Source organism: Mycteria americana, chromosome 11, assembly GCF_035582795.1.
Source record: "Mycteria americana isolate JAX WOST 10 ecotype Jacksonville Zoo and Gardens chromosome 11, USCA_MyAme_1.0, whole genome shotgun sequence".
NCBI classification, from domain to species: domain Eukaryota; kingdom Metazoa; phylum Chordata; class Aves; order Ciconiiformes; family Ciconiidae; genus Mycteria; species Mycteria americana.
In genome coordinates this window covers 10,580,310-10,598,261 of record NC_134375.1, presented here as the reverse complement: position 1 = coordinate 10,598,261, position 17,952 = coordinate 10,580,310, and the positions used below count along the sequence as shown (strand labels likewise).

The 17,952-nt window shown below is 52.6% G+C and overlaps 1 protein-coding gene across 1 annotated transcript; it reads right to left on the bottom strand.

Moving 5' to 3' along the window:
- Positions 1–3,656: 3,656 nt before the first annotated feature.
- On the bottom strand, positions 3,657–16,870 carry SSUH2 (ssu-2 homolog). Its single transcript, XM_075514209.1, has 11 exons — positions 16,457–16,870; positions 15,746–15,827; positions 14,825–14,954; positions 13,764–13,824; positions 12,958–13,082; positions 12,246–12,308; positions 11,241–11,326; positions 9,621–9,713; positions 8,394–8,499; positions 6,365–6,472; positions 3,657–4,297 (listed from the first exon to the last, which is right to left on the bottom strand). Exons 3-11 carry the CDS (start codon positions 14,942–14,944, stop codon positions 4,151–4,153), a joined length of 909 nt encoding a protein of 302 aa, XP_075370324.1. The 5' UTR covers positions 14,945–14,954; positions 15,746–15,827; positions 16,457–16,870; the 3' UTR covers positions 3,657–4,150.
- Positions 16,871–17,952: the final 1,082 nt, after the last annotated feature.

The following is a 17,952-nucleotide window of genomic DNA, read 5'->3' as shown; positions in this document are numbered from 1 at the left end:
AAGCCCCTGCTCGGGATACTGTGCGTTGGCCCCAGCAGGGCCTTACAAAGCTTCACTTTCTTTAAAACACACGATAAGGATTTCAGCACCATCAAGTTTCTTTTCTCGTTCCCATGCAGCATTAATAATAAACATAGTAGTGCAGTTATTAATAACAGGAATGACCAGTCCTCTCTGCTAGTGAAGACACTGAGCACAGGCTGGCAGGCGGAGCGGGAGCGCAGACCTCTGCTTCCCTTCGCCCCGCCAGAGGCAAGCCATCACCCCAGGAATTTTATAGTTTCCTGTGAAAGAGGTCCTGCTCATTCATCAGGCATTGAAAAGTGGGCTCAAGCCAAGAATGTATTTATTTTTGATCTAAATATAGTTGAAGTTCTATTAAAAAAATGCCAGGAATGGCAGGACTCCCACCCCAAGGCCGTCACGGGGGGAGGCAGCACCCGGCACTGGGTGTCAGTCCCTAATTCCCACGTGTGCCTCCGTCCAGGGATGCTCGTCCCGCCTTGGCTGGTAACGGTTTAGCACAGGGACAGAAGCCCAGCATGTGGGGGCGGGAAGGGCTGGCGGCCCCCCTGCCTCCGGCTGCTCCCACTGCCCCCCTCCCGTGCCCACGTAAGACATCGGTGGCCGCAGCGTTTCCTCGAGCACGGGAACCCAGGCAGGTTTGAGCATTCAGCAGAAACCAGAGCACCCAAGGCCCCGAGAGCGCTCCTGCGGTGAGTGGCCCCGGTGGGACTGGGACAGCGCGGGGCAGGGCAGGAGGATGCTGCAGACGGAGGATGTCCGACCAGCCGTCCCTCTGCCCGGCGGCTGCCACGGCGGGATCAGGGTGCTGTTTGTTAAGAGACCACTCTTTGGCCCCTTCCACCCTGGCAGCAGCAGCAGAGAGGATGAAGTTTATCATCTCGTGCTTCAAGAATGACTCGATGAGAGCGAAGTGGGGTTTGTATTTGTTTCTGAACAACCACTAGCAACTGCTCAGTCCAGAAGGAATCTGGCCCGATGATTATTTAGGCTATTTGGATTGCTTCTAAAGCTTATCCAAACCGTCTGGTCCCTCTCAGTTGGTGGCTCAGGAGAAAACCACCCTCCTTTCTTTCCTCTTTGCCGTGTGGTTTTCTCAAATGGCAAGGTACCCTCCGACAGCCTCAGGTCCAGCCCTCCGCAGAGGACGGGACCCTGCCTGGGGATGGCTGCCGGTTGCATTTGGCTGCTGGCCTGGTCACCGTAGGCCAGGGCGGCTTGCCCAGGGAGCCAGACCGGCTGCCGCCCGCTCTGCCGGTCCCAGCCCCTGCGCCCCGCAGCATCCCGGGGGCTGGGCACCCCTGCACCTCCTTACCCCCCTTCTCCCCTGCCAGCCCTAACTGCCTGACACATGGGAGCCATTTCCAGCCCTTTACGTGCTCTCTTTCGTTGTTGTTCTTCTCAACAATTTACCTTCTGTGCGTGCACCAAGTCATACCCATTTCTATGCTGATGTGCAGCAGTTTAGGTCTCCCCAGGGGTTTCGCTGCCCAGCTGCAAGCTGAATGGGCTCTGGGGGTGCAGGAGCCGTGATGGGAGGAGGGGGCTGCAGCTCAGCTCTCGTCCGGGTTCAGCCCTTCAAACAAGACAAAACCAAGCCCTGGCTGCCGCTGCAGAGGCTGCAACAGAGCTCCCGCGGGTGAGCGGCGTGGGCTCTGCGTGACCGCGGCCGGTGGTTCCTCCGGTCCTGCAGCTCTTTCCAGGGGACCCCAGCAGCGATACCGTGCTGCACGGGCCAGCCGGTACAATGAGCCGCGGGATCAGCTCCTCGGGTCATTTTTCAGCCTTACGCAGGTTAGAGACTTGTTTAACCCGAGTAAAGCCAGACTAAAACTGCATTAGATCCATCTGCCGAAAGCAATCTGTCACTGCCGGGCAGGCAGCCTGCTTGATTTATGTGCCCCGCTGGCCTGCTCCGCTGTGCCTGGCTATAGAAAATGCATATATATCTGTATGTAAGTACGTACACACACACAGTCTTACATATACTTACATATGTATATATGGGAAGGAGCACCTTTGCATGTGCATTCTGCAGTGCTGTCTAGGGAAACCTGCTCTTACCTCCTTTGTGCTCCGGAGTCTCGAAACTCTGAAGTGAAGGGTTTGCCAAAAAAAAAAAAGAAGTGACATCCTTGTGGATTTCTAAAGATTGAACAAACTTTTGTTAGGAACAGTTTGGGTGTTGCGCTGGGGCACGCTTACATGGGCATGCGTAGGGTAAAGAGCCAGTCCAGCATTAGCCATCAAAAAACCCTTTAAAATATGTGTTTTGATAAGAAGGCCCTTAGCGCCTGCGTTCCCTTTTGCTGGAGAGCGCGCGGCGGCCCCGCAGAGCCACGCCAGCCCGCGGCAGAGCAGGCTGCAGCGGCGGTGCACCGGCCACGCTTCCCTGCGGCTCCCTTCCAGTGAGCACGAAAGCCCTTTGCCTGTGGGGCTCAGCCTCCCGCCCAAACGGAGCCTCGGAGCACGCCCGCATGGTGCTCTGCTTGCAAAATCCCCCGGTAGAACTGGGTCGGTGATGGGCGGAAACCGGCTCTGGTCTGACACCCCCAACACCCCCGCCCGGGGGGCAGCCGCGGTGCCGGGGCCCGTGCAGGAGAGCAGGGCTCTGCGCCGGGGCCGACACGGGGACCGTCGCTCTGCGCCAGGAGGGCAGCTGCTGCCCGTGTCTCTCCCCCCACAGCAAGATCAGGAAAGCTCCTCTCTCCCTCTCATCCTCTCTGCTTACACGTTAGCAGAAACCGCATGGTTTTTTTCATTTTAGAAACAGCATTAGAAAACACTCCCTTTACAAAGTAATTTTCATTTGTTTAAAATTTGTCAGCCGCTAAATGTCTTTCCCCAGTCGTTTTTTCCTTACTCTCACCCCTCGCAATCCCTGTTCAAGCTGACGTATGGGTCTTTATCTTTTAAAAATTTCCCGGCCCCTCGGGCAGCGTTTCTGCCGTGCGGGTTTTGCTGAGATAACCCCCTGGCCCAGCTGGCACGCCAGCGACAGACAGCAGTGCCGGGCTGCAGGCGAGCACATCCCCCTTGGACGCAGCAGTCTGTTGGGGGCTGCCAGTGCCACCCACGCAAAACCCCTCCGTTAGGCCCCAAACAGCACCGGAACTATGTGAAAAATCATGGGGGGGAGAGGAGGGTGGTTTGGTTTGCTTCTACATATGCGTGTTGGTGTCTTTCTGTTTGCTGGCACATTTCTGAACTTTTTACGGTCTGTTTGCTTCACCTCCTCCAGCTCTCTGCTGCAAACACAAGTGTTTGCACTTAAATTAAATTAGCCTTAAACCCGAAGCAAGCTGAGGTGCTCCTGCGAGCTTTTCCGAGATAAAGGTTGCAAGATTGGCGATAAAATAGAAAGAGCGAAGGAGGAGGCGCGGAGAGCTGCCTCCTGCGGGCACTCGAGCCAACACCCCTTGTGTGGGCGAGGCCCGGGAGCGGGTGCCGTCCCCAGCTGCAGAGCTCGTCCCCCCAGCCCACAGGCACAGGGGTGACCCCACGTCCTCTCCCCCCGCGACCCCCTGCTCTCCCCATCCCTGCAACCGCCGAGGGCGTCGCACGCGGCACGTGCCACAAGAGCCCTTTATTCTTAGACAATAATTTTCATAGTGGTCCAACCACCCCTCAGATGATGTTACTGGGTATTTTAAAATGAAATCCTTTAAAGTTAGATTTGCTAATTGGATAGATTTTGAAGTATATCATTACAGATTATGTAGCAGCTCAGGAAAACTGACAAATAAACCAGGGAAAGAAAGGCACCAGCCATAAACCGCAGAGCTGGACTGAAAATGTCTCTGTCAATACGCATCACTTTAATGATACAGCATTGCAACAAGAACGGAAAGCATCCACGGGGGGAGATCTTTCCCCAAAGGCCTGATCCTGTGCCCAGCGGGAGGCCTGGAGCTGGCCCCGGCTCTGAGATCGAAGTGGTTTGGAGGGAGTGGCATCACGGTTTTCTTCCCCTTCTCCATTTCGTTTGCAGTCCTGTGATGCAGACGCAAGCACGCCTCCAGCACCCTGGTGGGAAAGGTCCTGGAGCATCCCCGAGTCCCCGCAGGCGCCGGGGCTTCGCCGGGTGACCGCTGCCCTAACTGTGCCTTTCTCCCAGCACCGAGTCTCAGACGACGGTGCAGCCGCAGCAGCACCTCTCGGGGTAGTCCAGCGCATACACCTTGTTCTCGAGCCCATAGATGTAGTAGAGGTAAGGCTTCCCTGAATACTGGTAGTGAACTTCTGTGATGGGGATTAGCTCAATTGTTTGACGCTGAGAAAGGAAAGGAAAAGCTCAAATTAAATAAGCAGTTTGGAGCAGACGCTGTATCTCGCTTTAGACCAACACATGTGGAGAGGAAAAAAGCCCCAACTTTTAGCCACAAGCCTCGCAGGTCTGAGGGAGCTGCTGCTTTGTGAAGGGGGAAGAAAATCTGATGGAGACCCGCCAGCCCATCACTACAGCCATCAAAAATTCCCCTAGCTGCAGCTAGCATGGAGCTAGCATGTTTTGGCCCTTGCATACTAGACCACTTTTACTGCATTTGTAGCTATTGAAGCGAATTCCTTAAATCCTTAAAGCCCTTGTTTCCAGCCCTCGGTATGCCCCCGCCTCACGCGGGGTTGAGGTCTGTGTGTGAACGCGGTTCCCTGTCCTTGCCCCGGGAACACGGGGAGCCACGGGAGCCTGGATGTGCACCGGCAAACACTGCCCTTGGCGGTGAATCACCTTTGTGGACACACTTCACCTCTGTCCCTTGGAAGCAGGAAAAGATGTCGGTGACGGGCCGCACTGTGCTGTGTTACTGCAGCAGAAATTGCTGCAGATTTAACCCCTGCTGCTCTGCTCCCTTCCCCGGCTGAGGGGGAAGGAAGCTGCTTTCATCTCCACTTATCTGGTAATTATTATTCATGGCTGAATTACAGGAGATAGGCTGGTATCAGTGCTGCCGTGGCACCTTATCTCCTCATGGAGGGCCCTGCTTTGCTCCTTCCTTTTCTTTGCAGAACAAGTTTAGCAATTCCTGCCTTTCCCTAACACCAACCAAACCCAAGTTTTGGTGAATTCTTCATCTGCGATCAGCCAGGACTGCCGCCAGCTCAAACCCGGAGACATACCCCAGCCCCTCGGGGCTGCTCGGTGGGGTGAGAGAGGGAGGGGAGGCGAGCGGTGCCGGGCAGCCGGCCAGGTCTCCTGAGCAGCCGGTGCAGCCCCGGGAGCCGCTGCGCGGCACCAAGCCCGCAGGGAGCCCAGGGGCAGGCGCCCACCCCAGCTCTCGCCGCCTGCTGCAGTTACATGTGCAAAGTCTCCGTTTTAAACAAAGCTCAATGAGCCCAGCAAAGCCTGCCGGGCTCCAGCCCCTCTAACCCCAGAGGGTATCTCTGGTCCTGATATTTACCTCCAACCCACCGCCAAGGGCGTAAGAAGCCAGAATAGCGTCAGGCAAGCAAAGAAGAAGAGATTTCCCCCACAGCTTTCTCCAAAAGATGCTGATTATTAAGCGGAAGAACTTCAGCCAACGACAAGCAGAGGGGATGAAAAATTCGATGGTGGGGAAAGCGCCGGCAGAAGGCAGCCCGGATCGGCATAAATACCACATGGTGCCGGGGGTTTGGCAGGGCAGGAGGTTTTCAGCACCTGCTTTCCCATACAGCTAGAGGATGCTTTGGCTGGTGTGCAGCAATCTAGTGAACAAACTGCCTTTGATGCTGAGAAGTGGAAATTATAGGCTGGAATTAAGTTGTAAGACAGAAATTTGCCAAAGAGCTGGTTTTGACAGACCACATGGAAAATCAAACCATCTCCCTTTAAGTTTATTTTGGTCTTTCAGTTTACTTGCATTTTTAATGTGAAACCTTCTCTTTCCTGTGGGTGAAAAGACAGTATGTTCTAGCTAAACTTTTGCATTTGCAATCACATTTATAATAGCAGCAGCAGAGATTACAACACTCTAGTGAGAATCAGATGGAGTGGAATCCTAATGTTTATTCAAAATTAGCTTCTAAGATAAAAATAGTGGTAATAAATAATGTTTGCCAGCGCTTTGAAAAGGTAAAAGGAACAATAATAACCACAGTTGCCTACATCTTTCAGTACATTTCTAAAAAATTATTTCCCTGGTTTTTCACTTGATAATTAAGATTTCTTTGATAATTAGAATTTCTTTTTTGTTTCCTGAAGATCACCTCTAAATAAAAAATGAAGTTGGTTACTATTCTCAACATCTTATTGTGTCTGACCAAGCTCACTAACGAACCACCATTAGCTGACGCCCCAGGCGCAGGGATGCGCAGCCGGCGGGGGGGGCACGCAGGCGGCTCCGCTCCGGGCTCCCCTTACCTGCTGGAGGATGCGGGAGGACGTGGCAAACGCCGCGCTGTGCTCTGCGATGGCTCGCTGCGAGGCCAGGGAGATCTCGGGCTCAGGAAAGTCCATGATGGGGTACACCTGCGAGAAATAAACCCGACCGCGCCAAAGAGAGACCCTATTTGTCTGGCACAAACATATTCATTTCACCTGTTACTGGCACACGCAAGGAAAGACCTGGGCATATAATGGAAATAAACAGAATAAATGCTAAGCTCAAAGTCCCAAAGGTATGTCCGTCCCACCCCAGCAAAATGTAGAAGTGTCCAAGATATGGACTGTGCCTCTCTAGGCAGAGGTTAGTGCTGCCCGTGGAGTTCCCAAGCTGTGCCCAAGCTGGCAGGTTTGGCTAAAAACTGGCACTGAGCGACTCTGTGCCCCAACAGGATTCGCTGTCGCCTTCTTCCAGCAGTGCAGCACTGTGAAATTTGAAAGGTTTTTTTTAAAGCTTCTCTGGTTTCCCCCAGCATGTGGACAATTTAGAGAAGAAATACTGGGCTTCTAGGCAAAGCAGAACTAGTCATGAATGCAGCTACTTCTTGCATAGCCAGGAGTGATAGCCATTTATGCGAGAGGCCCCCTGATTTTAATGCTCATAGAACTTCAGATCTAAAGCATTCGTTGGAGAGTGACTCAGATGCTAAAACATCATTCAAATCCCAAAGGGATCCTGCAACACCAGATGCAAAGTCTTCACTACAGAGGCATGACACTGAGTAATAGCTCTCTGGGGGAGAGCTGGTCCGTGCTTGGATGGTGCCTAGCTCCCCGTCTTGGTACACGACCAAAGTTTCTACAGGTTACTGCAAAACAACTAATAAATGATAAAAAGGCACAGTTAAATCCTCACTCATTTGCATTCGTATTTTAAAAAAAAATCAAGCTGAGCAGTACAGAGATGGCATTGGCTGTAGGAGAGCACTGTGCTTCAGCCATTTTCGGACTGTTTTGCACCAGACTTTTGCAGGTATATGGAGGCAGATTCCCTCTGGGAGCCCTGTACCACAGGAGCTGGAGGAGAAGAGATGTCCAGCATTGACGAACATCTTGTTTAAGGGCCCTGCACCCGCAGGTCCCCACAGCAGCCCAGCGAGCAACCCCGGCCAGCAGCAGCACCTCGGCGCTGGATCCTGGCTCCAAAGCTGGCAGGATCAGCTCCTGCCTGCGGGACGTGCTCCCGGTGGCTCTGCAGGCAGGTGGGTTCGCTCGTTGATGGCAATGCCAGGCAGGCGCTCCAGCAAGGGGCAGGAGCCACCATCCCATGCCCCCTCCCTGAAAAGCCTGCAGCTGACAGCGCTGACACTGTGCAGGCAGTGGAAAACGTGCAAGGGGCAATATAAAAAGCCCCAGGGATGGATGTGCTGCTGGATGTCTCCTGTTATTGCTGGAAAGCTGCGGAGAATGATGCTGGGCTGGGATTTCTGCTAGTCTGGCAATGGCCACCAAAAGTAACCTGGGGCAGTTGAGTGCTGACTGCTGCAGCACGGGTTGGTCGCATTTTGTCGGGCAGAAAACCCAACAACTCTCAATTCCTCAGAGGAAGCTGAGGATGCTCTGCACTACCTAGAGGCAATGGCACAAAGCCACCTTGTTGCTTTGGTCCTGGTGCCGCACCGTCAGACCACACAGGTCACCTGCAGGTAGCCCAGCTCCTGCCAAAGCATTTCTGTTCCAGCCTGAGAGCTCCCTGGCCCCAGTGCTCCCACAGGGAGGAGCAAAGTCGCGACCTCCCAGTGGCTGCCGATGGAAAAAGGCCCACTTTTGCTGGATTTCATAATCCCATTGCTCCCTACGTTTCTCCTGACTGTAGAAATGGGAAAAGCCACGTCCTGTGAACAGGACTTTGGCAGCTCTGCTGCAGGAGAGGGCACCGGTTATGGCCACGGCCAGAGCAGCCGCTGGCCACTGCAGCAGAGACGCGCAGCTGAAAGCCATTTCACATCCCCCCTCGTTCACAGTCCCTCAGGGAAGGATCCCCTCTGGCCCCAGAAGTCGCACTCACCACCACATTTTCATCTTTAAATATATACTCTCCACTGACTTTGCTGAGCAGCTCTCCTGGGAAGTTCAGATGATGCTCAGAAACAAATTCAAAGACATTGTTCTTCCTGCAAGAGAGAGGGGAAACAACCGAACGATCCGAGGCTGGCTGTAGGGCACGGAGCTACCTCCAGGCTCAATCATTGCCTGAGCAATGCTTGAATGCTCCCCAGTTTCTGAGGACAGTAGTCATGCCTGCCTAACCTTTGTGCACTCCCGCATTAGTTTCTTAATAACCTTGTATATGCAACAACCATGGATGACTCTTGCATAAATCATCCTGAAATCAGACCTTCATGGTGATCACCTTGCCTGACGGCTTTCAGGGCCTCCTACACCTATTAACTCCTTGTGGCAGGAGAGGTCTTCTATTGCCTTTCCAAAGCCACGGCTCCTATTAGAGTGAACCATTTTGCTCTATTACTTGTAGGACAAGGACATGGTTAGTGGCTGATGGTGGCCTCCGAAGGAGCTGAAGGTCTCACCTGGCAGAGCTGTGCTTGTCTGGGGTAGTGCAGCCCTGGGGACCCCGCGCCCCCCAGAAGTCCCACCAGCGTGACGGGCATGGCTGGGGCAATTTCCAGTCTCTCAGGGTGGACAGAGATGGTGTTTTGAAAAATGAAGGTCTTCACACAGGGTAATCGAAGGCATTTTGTACAGAAACGGGAAAGTGCTCAGCAAGCACCCAGCAGGGCAGGTAATGGCTTTTAGCTAAACCTCACAAGCTAAGATCTTTTTCAGCTCCATCTGTTATCTTTGGCACTAGAGCTCCCAAATGGGAAATGCCAGAGCAGCACGGCAGCCGGCAGCCTCGGGCCATCACTAAAACCCCAGAAAAAGGAGCTTGGCCACTGCCCCGCATTGCTCCTGGCTGCCGGGGGCTCTGGGTCTGGGCTGTGCAAGCTCGTACCGGGCAGAGGCTCAGCCGCTCCGTCTCCATTTCTGACTTTTTGTGTCACCCTGGAGAATCCTTTACCTCCGTGAACCCACTTCAGCTCCCACCACGCCCCATGGACAAGACTGCCATCATTAAGGACTAAAGCTGCCCCTCTCAGCCTCTGTCTCTGCCTGACCAAAGGCAACAAATGCTCTCTCAGCTCCCCCTCAGGGAGCGCAGCTGAGCTCCCAAGCCTTGCAGTAAAAGAAGGCATAAACGTAACAGCTCTGAACTTCTACCCATGCTGCTTACCAGGTTATCACCAGCTGCTTGAAATGTTGGAGCTTCTTCTCTCCCTGACAGGTTGCACAGGTCTTGCTGCCCCGGCCAGAACAGGTATTGCACCTTGGATGCAACAGTAAGGATTTTAAACAGGACTTTAAACGCTGCCCGCTTTCAGAGGCCTGCGGACCTGAAGGCGATTTATTCCAGACTGTTTGTGTAGCTCAGCTGGGTCAGCGGTACAGGAGTCAATGATAGCACGTGCACCACGCACACATCTTCCCCCCGGTCTGTGACTCAAGGGATATAGCATATTTGCTGGGAAAAACAAATGAATAATGCCAGCCTCAAATCTATTTGTAAATGTGGAATTAGTCAAAGAATGTATTTGTACATCTAATTAAGGATAATCACAATTTCCCCACACAACGGTAGGAAGGCGAGTGTCACTTTGAAGACGCTGCTGCCTGTGCTTCTAACAGATGCAGGAGGCATATGCTTATGCATGGAGCATTTTGATTGCATCAATGCAACACAGATTAGCAGCAGTTAACAACTGATTCATTAAGGCTCTTCAAGCCATCATTAGCCCCAGTGGATTCATGCTTTAAAATGACTGCCATGATTATGCACGATACCATCTCTGTTATTTTAAACTTAATGGAGCCACATAAACAAAACAGTTTTAGAACAGTGCCTTCTTTTTTTGTCACTTAAAGATCATTTTTAGGCCTGTTAAGTTTCATGTTTGGAAAAACCAGAGGGTGGTAATAACTCACCAGGCTGTGCTGTCCATGAAACCTGCCAAGCCCCGACCGGGCGCTGCGGGAACCGGACCTAAGAGCAGCTCTGAAGTTTGCCGCTGCCACCCCGGGCCGGCTCCTTCCAGCCCCATCCCACCACCCGCTCCCGTGCTCTGAGCCGACCTCAGCCCACCAAGACGCAGGACGGGAGGTACAGCATGGACCTGCACAGACTCGAAGCCTCTTTTCTGCTGCAGCTCCTGAAGGTCTGAGAAACTCTGCTTTCCTTGGAAAACCCAAAGTGTTCTCTGGTTTCCCAGAGATGCTGAGAAATGCAACAGTCTTGCAACAGAAAAGTAAAAAATATGGAAGAAAGGAGAGCCAAAAAATTATTATTTTCCAAATGCTTAAGAGCTCATCTCATGAGTTTGGGATACCAGCCTGGGTTTTGAATGCTAAGTGGGCCACGCAGAGTAAACAATAGATGTTAAAATGAAAGTTAATTTAAGAATCAGAGGTGGAAAAGGCTATTTCTAACCATTTTTCCTGGAGAATAAAGCTACTGCTGTACTGCTTTATCTGTTAGGTGATCTTCATGGTAGAAAATAAGAAAAGCACACGGGCATGTAGAGCACGTCCCGGCTCTGCACCGTAACCTCTGCCAGCAGCAGGCAAGTGGAGCCGCTGTGGCTCACACAGACTGGATTAAGGGCTTTTCTTCCCCTACCAACCTTCCAGTATTTTCCTCCTACCGGCAGATCCTCAGCTGATAACCTCCACCAAGCCAGTGGGACTGGGATGACTGGTTTCCACTAACCATACCGTTGCGTGAGCAAACATGGCCTAAGGGAAGCAATACGGTTTGAGCAGAGCCACACTAACTGGCGCGCAGAGGAGCCCATCGTACCTTTTGCGACCTGTACCTGAACAAAGCTGGCATCTCTTTTGCTGCTTTAGCCTCCGTCGGGATCCCTTGCACGTTACACACCTCGTCTACAAATACACCGAAGAATTAAAATAGGTGGTGACTGCCAGAATAAAAACGTGTCAGGTTTATAAATCAAAAGCTTTTATGTATGTTATCAGAATAATTGCTAACTCAGGCTTGCAGAGACAGGTATATGCCAAGTACATACATGGCAAATGAAAAGAATGTACAAAATAGCTCATAAATTGTGACTCTGGATTAATTAGGTGTTCCAGTCAAACTCCCCAGTGATGCAAACTGGACACACGATCTAGGTTGAAATGTCTTTTTTCTTACACGTGTTTTTCCACTCTTACTTATTAACACAGTTACTACTAGACTTTTATTTAAGTATTCTTATTTAATCAGATTAACTTTAATTAAGTGGCAATTTTAGTGCAATAACAATACATCTTTTGGCTGTCTTTGGGAATATCTGTGCAAAAGAACAAATAAAGGCAGGAGGCCAGATTTGTAGCTGCACTCGCACCCCTGGGTTAAGCCTCCTCTTCCCTTTGGAAACCCCGAATACAGAACTGGGCGTATCTGAAAGACAGCAACCAGTTTGCTGTATTTCATGCCTAAGATCTGACCTCATTTCAACAATGCAGAAGCAAATCCTCCTTCCCCTCTCACCATTGTAACACACAGGCTATCAACTGATGATGGGGTAAGACGTCTTTGCTACCTGGGCAGGATTTTGATAACCCCATTCAGCATCTCTGCGGAGACCCCGGGAACATCAGCTGGAAACTGGACCAAACACGAGTGGGTTTGGGATACAGGGTGGCAAAGGGGCAATAAAACAGAACTTCCATGCAGACTTCCAACCCTCATAATAAGTACAGTAGTAAGATAGCACGTGATGTAATTTCACAAATGAAGCCCAAACTTAAAGGAATAGGAAATGCAGGCTGCCTGGCAGAAGGTTTCCCAGCTCCTTACCCGACCTGCCCCGTGGCACACCCCGCACTTGGACCGGCCGTGACCATGGCATCTGTGACAGTCCTGAAATCAGAAGATTATTCATGCACAGAGCTGCCCAGGGATTTCGGATTTCTCATATTATGCACATGCACTCTTCCTGCATCAAAATTCAGTGATAAAATTCTGGTTCTAACGGGACAGAATCCAACACCATAAAATTGTGCTGTATGACCATTAAAGGAGTCATAAATAATAACTGTTTAACAAAGGCAAATGTCTATGTAGTGCTGGCAAAAGAAAGTAATTTTTTTTCTTTATTCATCATATCACTTAAAAAGTAAAATAAATTGACCAGCTATAAAGCTTGTCAAAAGCTAAATGGGAACTGTCATGCAAACAAATGTTCTGCTAATGCTGAAAAAAAATTTAACAAAAGAGGAAAGATTATTCAGTGCTGTTTCTTGAAAAGGCTGCAGCAAGATTTGTCCTCAAACTTCTAGAGGAAGAAAACACCAGGAAGAAGGGATTTTGACTGACTATTTTCCCTGGCATTTAATGAGGAAAAACCCAAGAAAAGGAGAACCGTAGTGAGGTGCCCGTCACCGTCCCGAGGAGCTGAGGGTCCCGGGGAAGGGACACTGCCCTGGCTGGGGGCTGCTCCCCGCGCCCCGACGAGCCCCTCGGCCAGGGAAGGGCTCCCGAGAGCAGCTGGCAGCGAGCGCGGACTCACCCTGACCAGCGCCGAGCGGGGTACCCGGCAGCGCCGCGTCTGGCCCTGGAAGAGCGGGGGGGCCCCGACCTCCACGTCCCAGGGGTCCAGGGGGGCTTCCCCGGGGCGTCTGGCCGCTCCGGGCTCTGCAGGAGGGGACGGCGCCTTATCCACCTTGCTGGAGGTGGTGATCAGATGCTGGCCGGCTCCTGGTGCTGCTGGGGACCGGCCAACATCGCTCCCCATCCCCATGTGGGGGTCGCACCAGGGACTGACCCTACGTGGCCCGTGCCACGGGCACCCCGAGGTGCAGAGCACCCTCCTGCCACCACGGCACAGCCCCCGTCTCCCCCCAGCCCTCCCAGCAGAGCCCCCGGGCCAGCGCGGGCACCTGGGATCAGCTGTCACCCAAAAGCCAGGGGCAGGGGTCCCCCACAGTCCTCAGCAGGTTGGTAGAGAGCTCCACTGTGTGCAGGTGCCCATCCCAAATCAAGATTTGAGTATACGTGGCACTTGGTAGGAAATTACTGCTGCGGAGGGAGGGAAATAACGGCCTCTGCTCCCAGAGCATGCTGCAAAACTTCCCCCAACGCAAGGAAAGCAAACTAAGCCTGCAGAGGAAAGCATTTTGCCCCAGCTTCACAGGCCCTGCAGAGTGCAAATGGCCACAAGGGATCAGATAAACCTGATGCATGTTAAACCAGGCTCAAGTCATCTCCAGGAGCCACACGAGCCCTGGACGGCGAGCGCTGCTGCAGACCCCAGCTCCAACGTGTAGGGCACATCCCACGAGACCCATTCCAGTGGGATACAGGGCGATCACTTACTGGTGAAGGGCTCAAACGCCCACTCGCTTAACCTCGACTCACTGAACGTCTCCAGTCGATACTAGAAGAGAAAAATCACACGCTCACCACAAAGACAACTTGCACAAAGCAGGCACTTAAATTTGAACCATGACTTGCTAATAACGGGTCTCGGGAGCATTCCCAGACTCTTCTGTCTCCGAGTACAACTTATGTAAGAAAAATGGGTTGGCATTTTCACAGCAAAAGTGAGTTTTGCCATTATTTGGAGAATCCTGTGGCTTTTTTTTTAGGGAAGGCCCAGATAATGTTTGCGAGTAATCTGAATAACCTCAGAAGTGGAACAAACACTAGTGTAAAGGAGTATCTGCCCCACAATGCCTACCAAAGGGCACTCCCAGCACCCTGCTCCTCAATGCTCGTTCATTATCCCCTGCAAGAAGCCCCAGAAAAGGGAGCAGGGGTGGGCACAGCAGCCCTCCCCTGGACAGCTGACCAGGCAGCACCAGCACCAAACCCTGGCACAGAACCCACCATTTTGGTTTATTGGGCACCAATTCCCCAAACCAGGACTGCCTCAAGAGCCAGAGACTAACCGCAGCAAGCACCAAATCCACAATAGCTATTTTCAGCGAGAGGAACGACAATAGGGAACCAAGTCCACATGTTTTCTGTGGCATTAAACATTACCAGAATAAATTCACAGCTGGGGAGATGCATGGCATTACAGGTCACTCTGTGCTTGCCTGAATTCAAAATACCAAGCTGCAGATCAGGCTCCTGCAGTTTAGCTAAGGAAAGGGCTCTTTTGCCAAAGGCAGGCTGTGAGAAGGCTTCCAGGGGCTTTGCTGATGTGGTGCTTTCCTGCAGCGGAGGATGGACCTTTCAGCTATAAAAGGCTGTAGTCAGCTCTTAGGTAGACTTTCCTTGGAAGGCACTTGTACGTCTGCATTTAACATAGGATGAAAGCCATTTAATTTAATGAGTGGATGGTTCTTCATGGCCCAATGTCACTATGTAACTGGAAGTTATCCCAGCCGCTCAGAAGAGGTGCCCAAGACACCAGGTCTGGAGGTACTCACTCGGTACGTCCCCAGCTGCCTCAGCTGCCGGATGGCCAGCTCTCCTGCGGCTCTGCTCCCGTAGCAGCATCGGGAAGCCACGAAGCGCAGGAGGGCTCGCCTGGCCACCGCCTCTGTCATCGGGGGCACGCTGAGAGGCAACGTGAACAAAACAGGTTTATACTCTTAACTTCTCCTAAAGAATTAGCTGGAAACATTCAGTGTATTTAACCTACTGCAAAAAAGTGAAGTAGAGCCCATTTGGGAGCACCCACCTCTTTTACACAATCGCTGCTGGCATCCTTCTTATTACAAAAGAAAAGGAGATTTGCATTCTAAAAAAACATCTTCATGCAATAGCCATAAGGTCAGTATTAAAGAGTGGCCTAAAATAAATGTGTGTGTGTGTAAACCCTTGCCTTCAGCAGGCTGGGTAAAGGAGAGCTGGTTCGAAACGTTGCTGTGTCTCTGCAAGCTGCAAATCGACAGCTTCCCTGTCAGCTCACAGGATTAGAAATGGCACTCTTTATTTTTCCAGACCTAAGACCCCTGTTGCTCTGAGCTGGTTTTTATTTTCAGTTAATAGAAACCACAGCAGAAAGACTGACTTGTGCATGAAGCACATCCCGTGGGGCACCCTGCAGCAGCCCTGCCCGCATGTGGCTGGGGCGGCAGGTCCCCGGAGGTGTCACGGGCAGGGCAGGGCACTCCTACCTCCCCTGCCAACGGGGCTAGAGAAAAATGATGAGCATAGGAAAAAATGAGCCTAAAAGCTAGTTCTCAGGGGTGGTTCCTCAAAAATCCTCATTGGGCATCTTTGTAAGTAAGAGAGAAAAACCTACAGCGACTGCCGGAGCCCAAGAGGGGTCCTTCCGCCCCGGGGCTGCGCTGAGCTGCTTTCGAGAGAAGTGCATAGAACGCAGTCTCCCCAAAGCTGCTTACCTGTGCTGCACGAAGCGGGGCCTGCTCCTCTGCTCCCCAGGCTTGCCTGGCGAGTCCAAAGGTGGTGGCAGGGGCTTTGCTCCTACGGGAAAGGGCAACTGAGGAATTCAAGCCCAATTTAAACCCAAGGCAGATTTTTGTCACAACTGCAGGAAGGTTCAGCTGTAGCAGCTAAAGCCACTGCTGGGTCAGCAGTTTGCTTCACACCAAACACCCCCCACATCCCAGCCAGAAGTTGCTGCCGGTCCAGCTCATCCCAGTGGCGTTCCAGCAAAGCACTGGGATGTCTCCCAGGTGAGTCGGGCAGCCGTACCCATGCCTGTGCCCGCAGCACTGACCCCGCTGCGTTGCTCAGGGCAGTACAGCAGTCCCAGCTCCCCACTCGGCAGAGTTCTTGATGACTTTGCGAGTAAGGAGAAGCACAGCCACATGTCAAAGCCAATTGCTTTCCAAAACATATCTGTCTGCAAAAGAAGCAGGCCAGGAACAGCAGCTCAGGAGGTAAAAAGGAGTCTGCGAGCTGGACAGGCACATGCGCATTGCAGTAGCTGTAGCGTACAAGAGGGAGGGTTTCGTGGGGCTGTCCACCTTGCACGGCACCTCCTCGGGCTGGGCAGCTGCTATCGTTGCCTTACCGCCAGAAGAATAAAGTTACAGGAGTGCAACCTGCCAGTGCCGTGCACGCACCTCCGCCCTGGACAGCCCGCTCACGGTCATCCCGCCGGCCCGGGGGTGCAGAGGGCGTCGGGGGACGTCCCGGCTCTGGGTGCAGGTCCGGCTCACCTACAGCCCGGGGAAACAGCAGCGAGTGAGGAAGCCCCGAGGCTGGTCGGTGCACGCAGGGACCGAAGAGATGCGAGAGGCCGATCCGCGGCCAGAGCCGCGGTCCTCTCCCGCCTCTCGCTTTCCGGGAGCTCAGCCCCTGTGCTGAAGTGGAACAACACTGACACCCTGCGTAGGCGACAGAGCCCTGCAGGCCCTCGGCTCCCTCCCGGGCCCGGAGGGCCGGGGCCCGGGGCGGTGCAAGCCCCGGCGGCGAGGAGCCCGGCTGGGGAAAGCGGCCCCGCGGCGTCCGCAGCCCGGGCCGGGAGCGCGGGAGCGGCGCCAGCGGCGGGGGCGGAGGCCCGGGCCGGGCCGGGGGAAGCGGAGGCAGGAGGAGGGCGCCAGGACCCTTCCAAAGCCCCGGAGACGTTGCCTGATGGGCAGGTGAGAAGTCGCAGCTGAAGAGCTCGAAGTTGCACGCGTTTACATCTGCAACGGGACACGAACAGCGGTGAAGGTCCGCGCCTCTTGGCTGCCTGCGAAACGTCGGGCCCCGGCTTGACCAGCAGTGACTCTGCTCTTTAAGCAACTGCCTTTTCTAAAAGTTTCCAACTTGTTTTAATTCTGCTCGTGGGACATCGGTTGTTTGTTTCCTTAGGTACCGCTCTAAAAATAACCACTGGGAGCAACTGGTCCCTCTGATGCCTAACTGAGAAACAATTCTTTTCATTAAGCCTTTTATCCAGTGACCTTTCATATTGCAGCAGCTGATTACGAAAATTCAGCCTGTGCAGAAAAGAGCACGCGGAGGAGCCAGGAAATGCCAGCCTGGCAACAAGGCGCAGTCTGACCGGCACAGAGAGAGGCTGAGGGTAGTCATCCATCAACTTGATTTACTAGACTTTCCTTCTGAGAGCATCCTCCTTTCTTCCAGGAAGCTAAATTAATCTCTCCGTTATTCCTTCCTATGAAAATAAGAAACTGCATGCTTCATTTGAAATGTCACATCCCTCAAGCAGGAGAAGCCAAGGCTGTCCTTGAGCTGAAGGAGCACAGGTTTCCAAGTAATGGTGAGCGATAAGTACTACGGAGAACTTCCTTGTGAAAAATAAATCAGTAAGATGCCTCCAGTGGGATTATCTTGGTCATGTCTAGATCAAACAGAAACATCTTCCTCAAACCATTTTGGATTCGGTGGTCAATTAGTTCACAGACCATGCCAGTCTACTGGGGCTTCTCAGTCGTGATCAAACTCCAGCTTTCTCTTCCGTGCCACACTGGAGAGGTGCCGTTCCTTCCCCTCTGTTTTAGTGCTGCATTCTTGATGTTGGTTTTGGTGTTTTGATGTGTCTGTGTGCAATTGTGTACTCATAAGGAAAAGGAAACACAACTACGATTGAAAATGTTGTGAATTTCCTCATTCAGAAAGTGCAGCTTTTACCAAC

What these genes read in the sequence shown, in the direction of transcription:
- SSUH2 (XM_075514209.1), bottom strand. Translation starts at nt 14,944, where the DNA reads ATGACAGAGGCGGTGGCCAGGCGAGCCCTCCTGCGCTTCGTGGCTTCC. An exon ending in CCCGCTCGGCGCTGGTCAGG is followed by an intron (nt 12,309 to 12,957) that starts GTGAGTCCGCGC and finishes TTCTGATTTCAG; the next exon opens with GACTGTCACAGATGCCATGG. An exon ending in TCAGGTACAGGTCGCAAAAG is followed by an intron (nt 9,714 to 11,240) that starts GTACGATGGGCT and finishes GTTGCATCCAAG; the next exon opens with GTGCAATACCTGTTCTGGCC.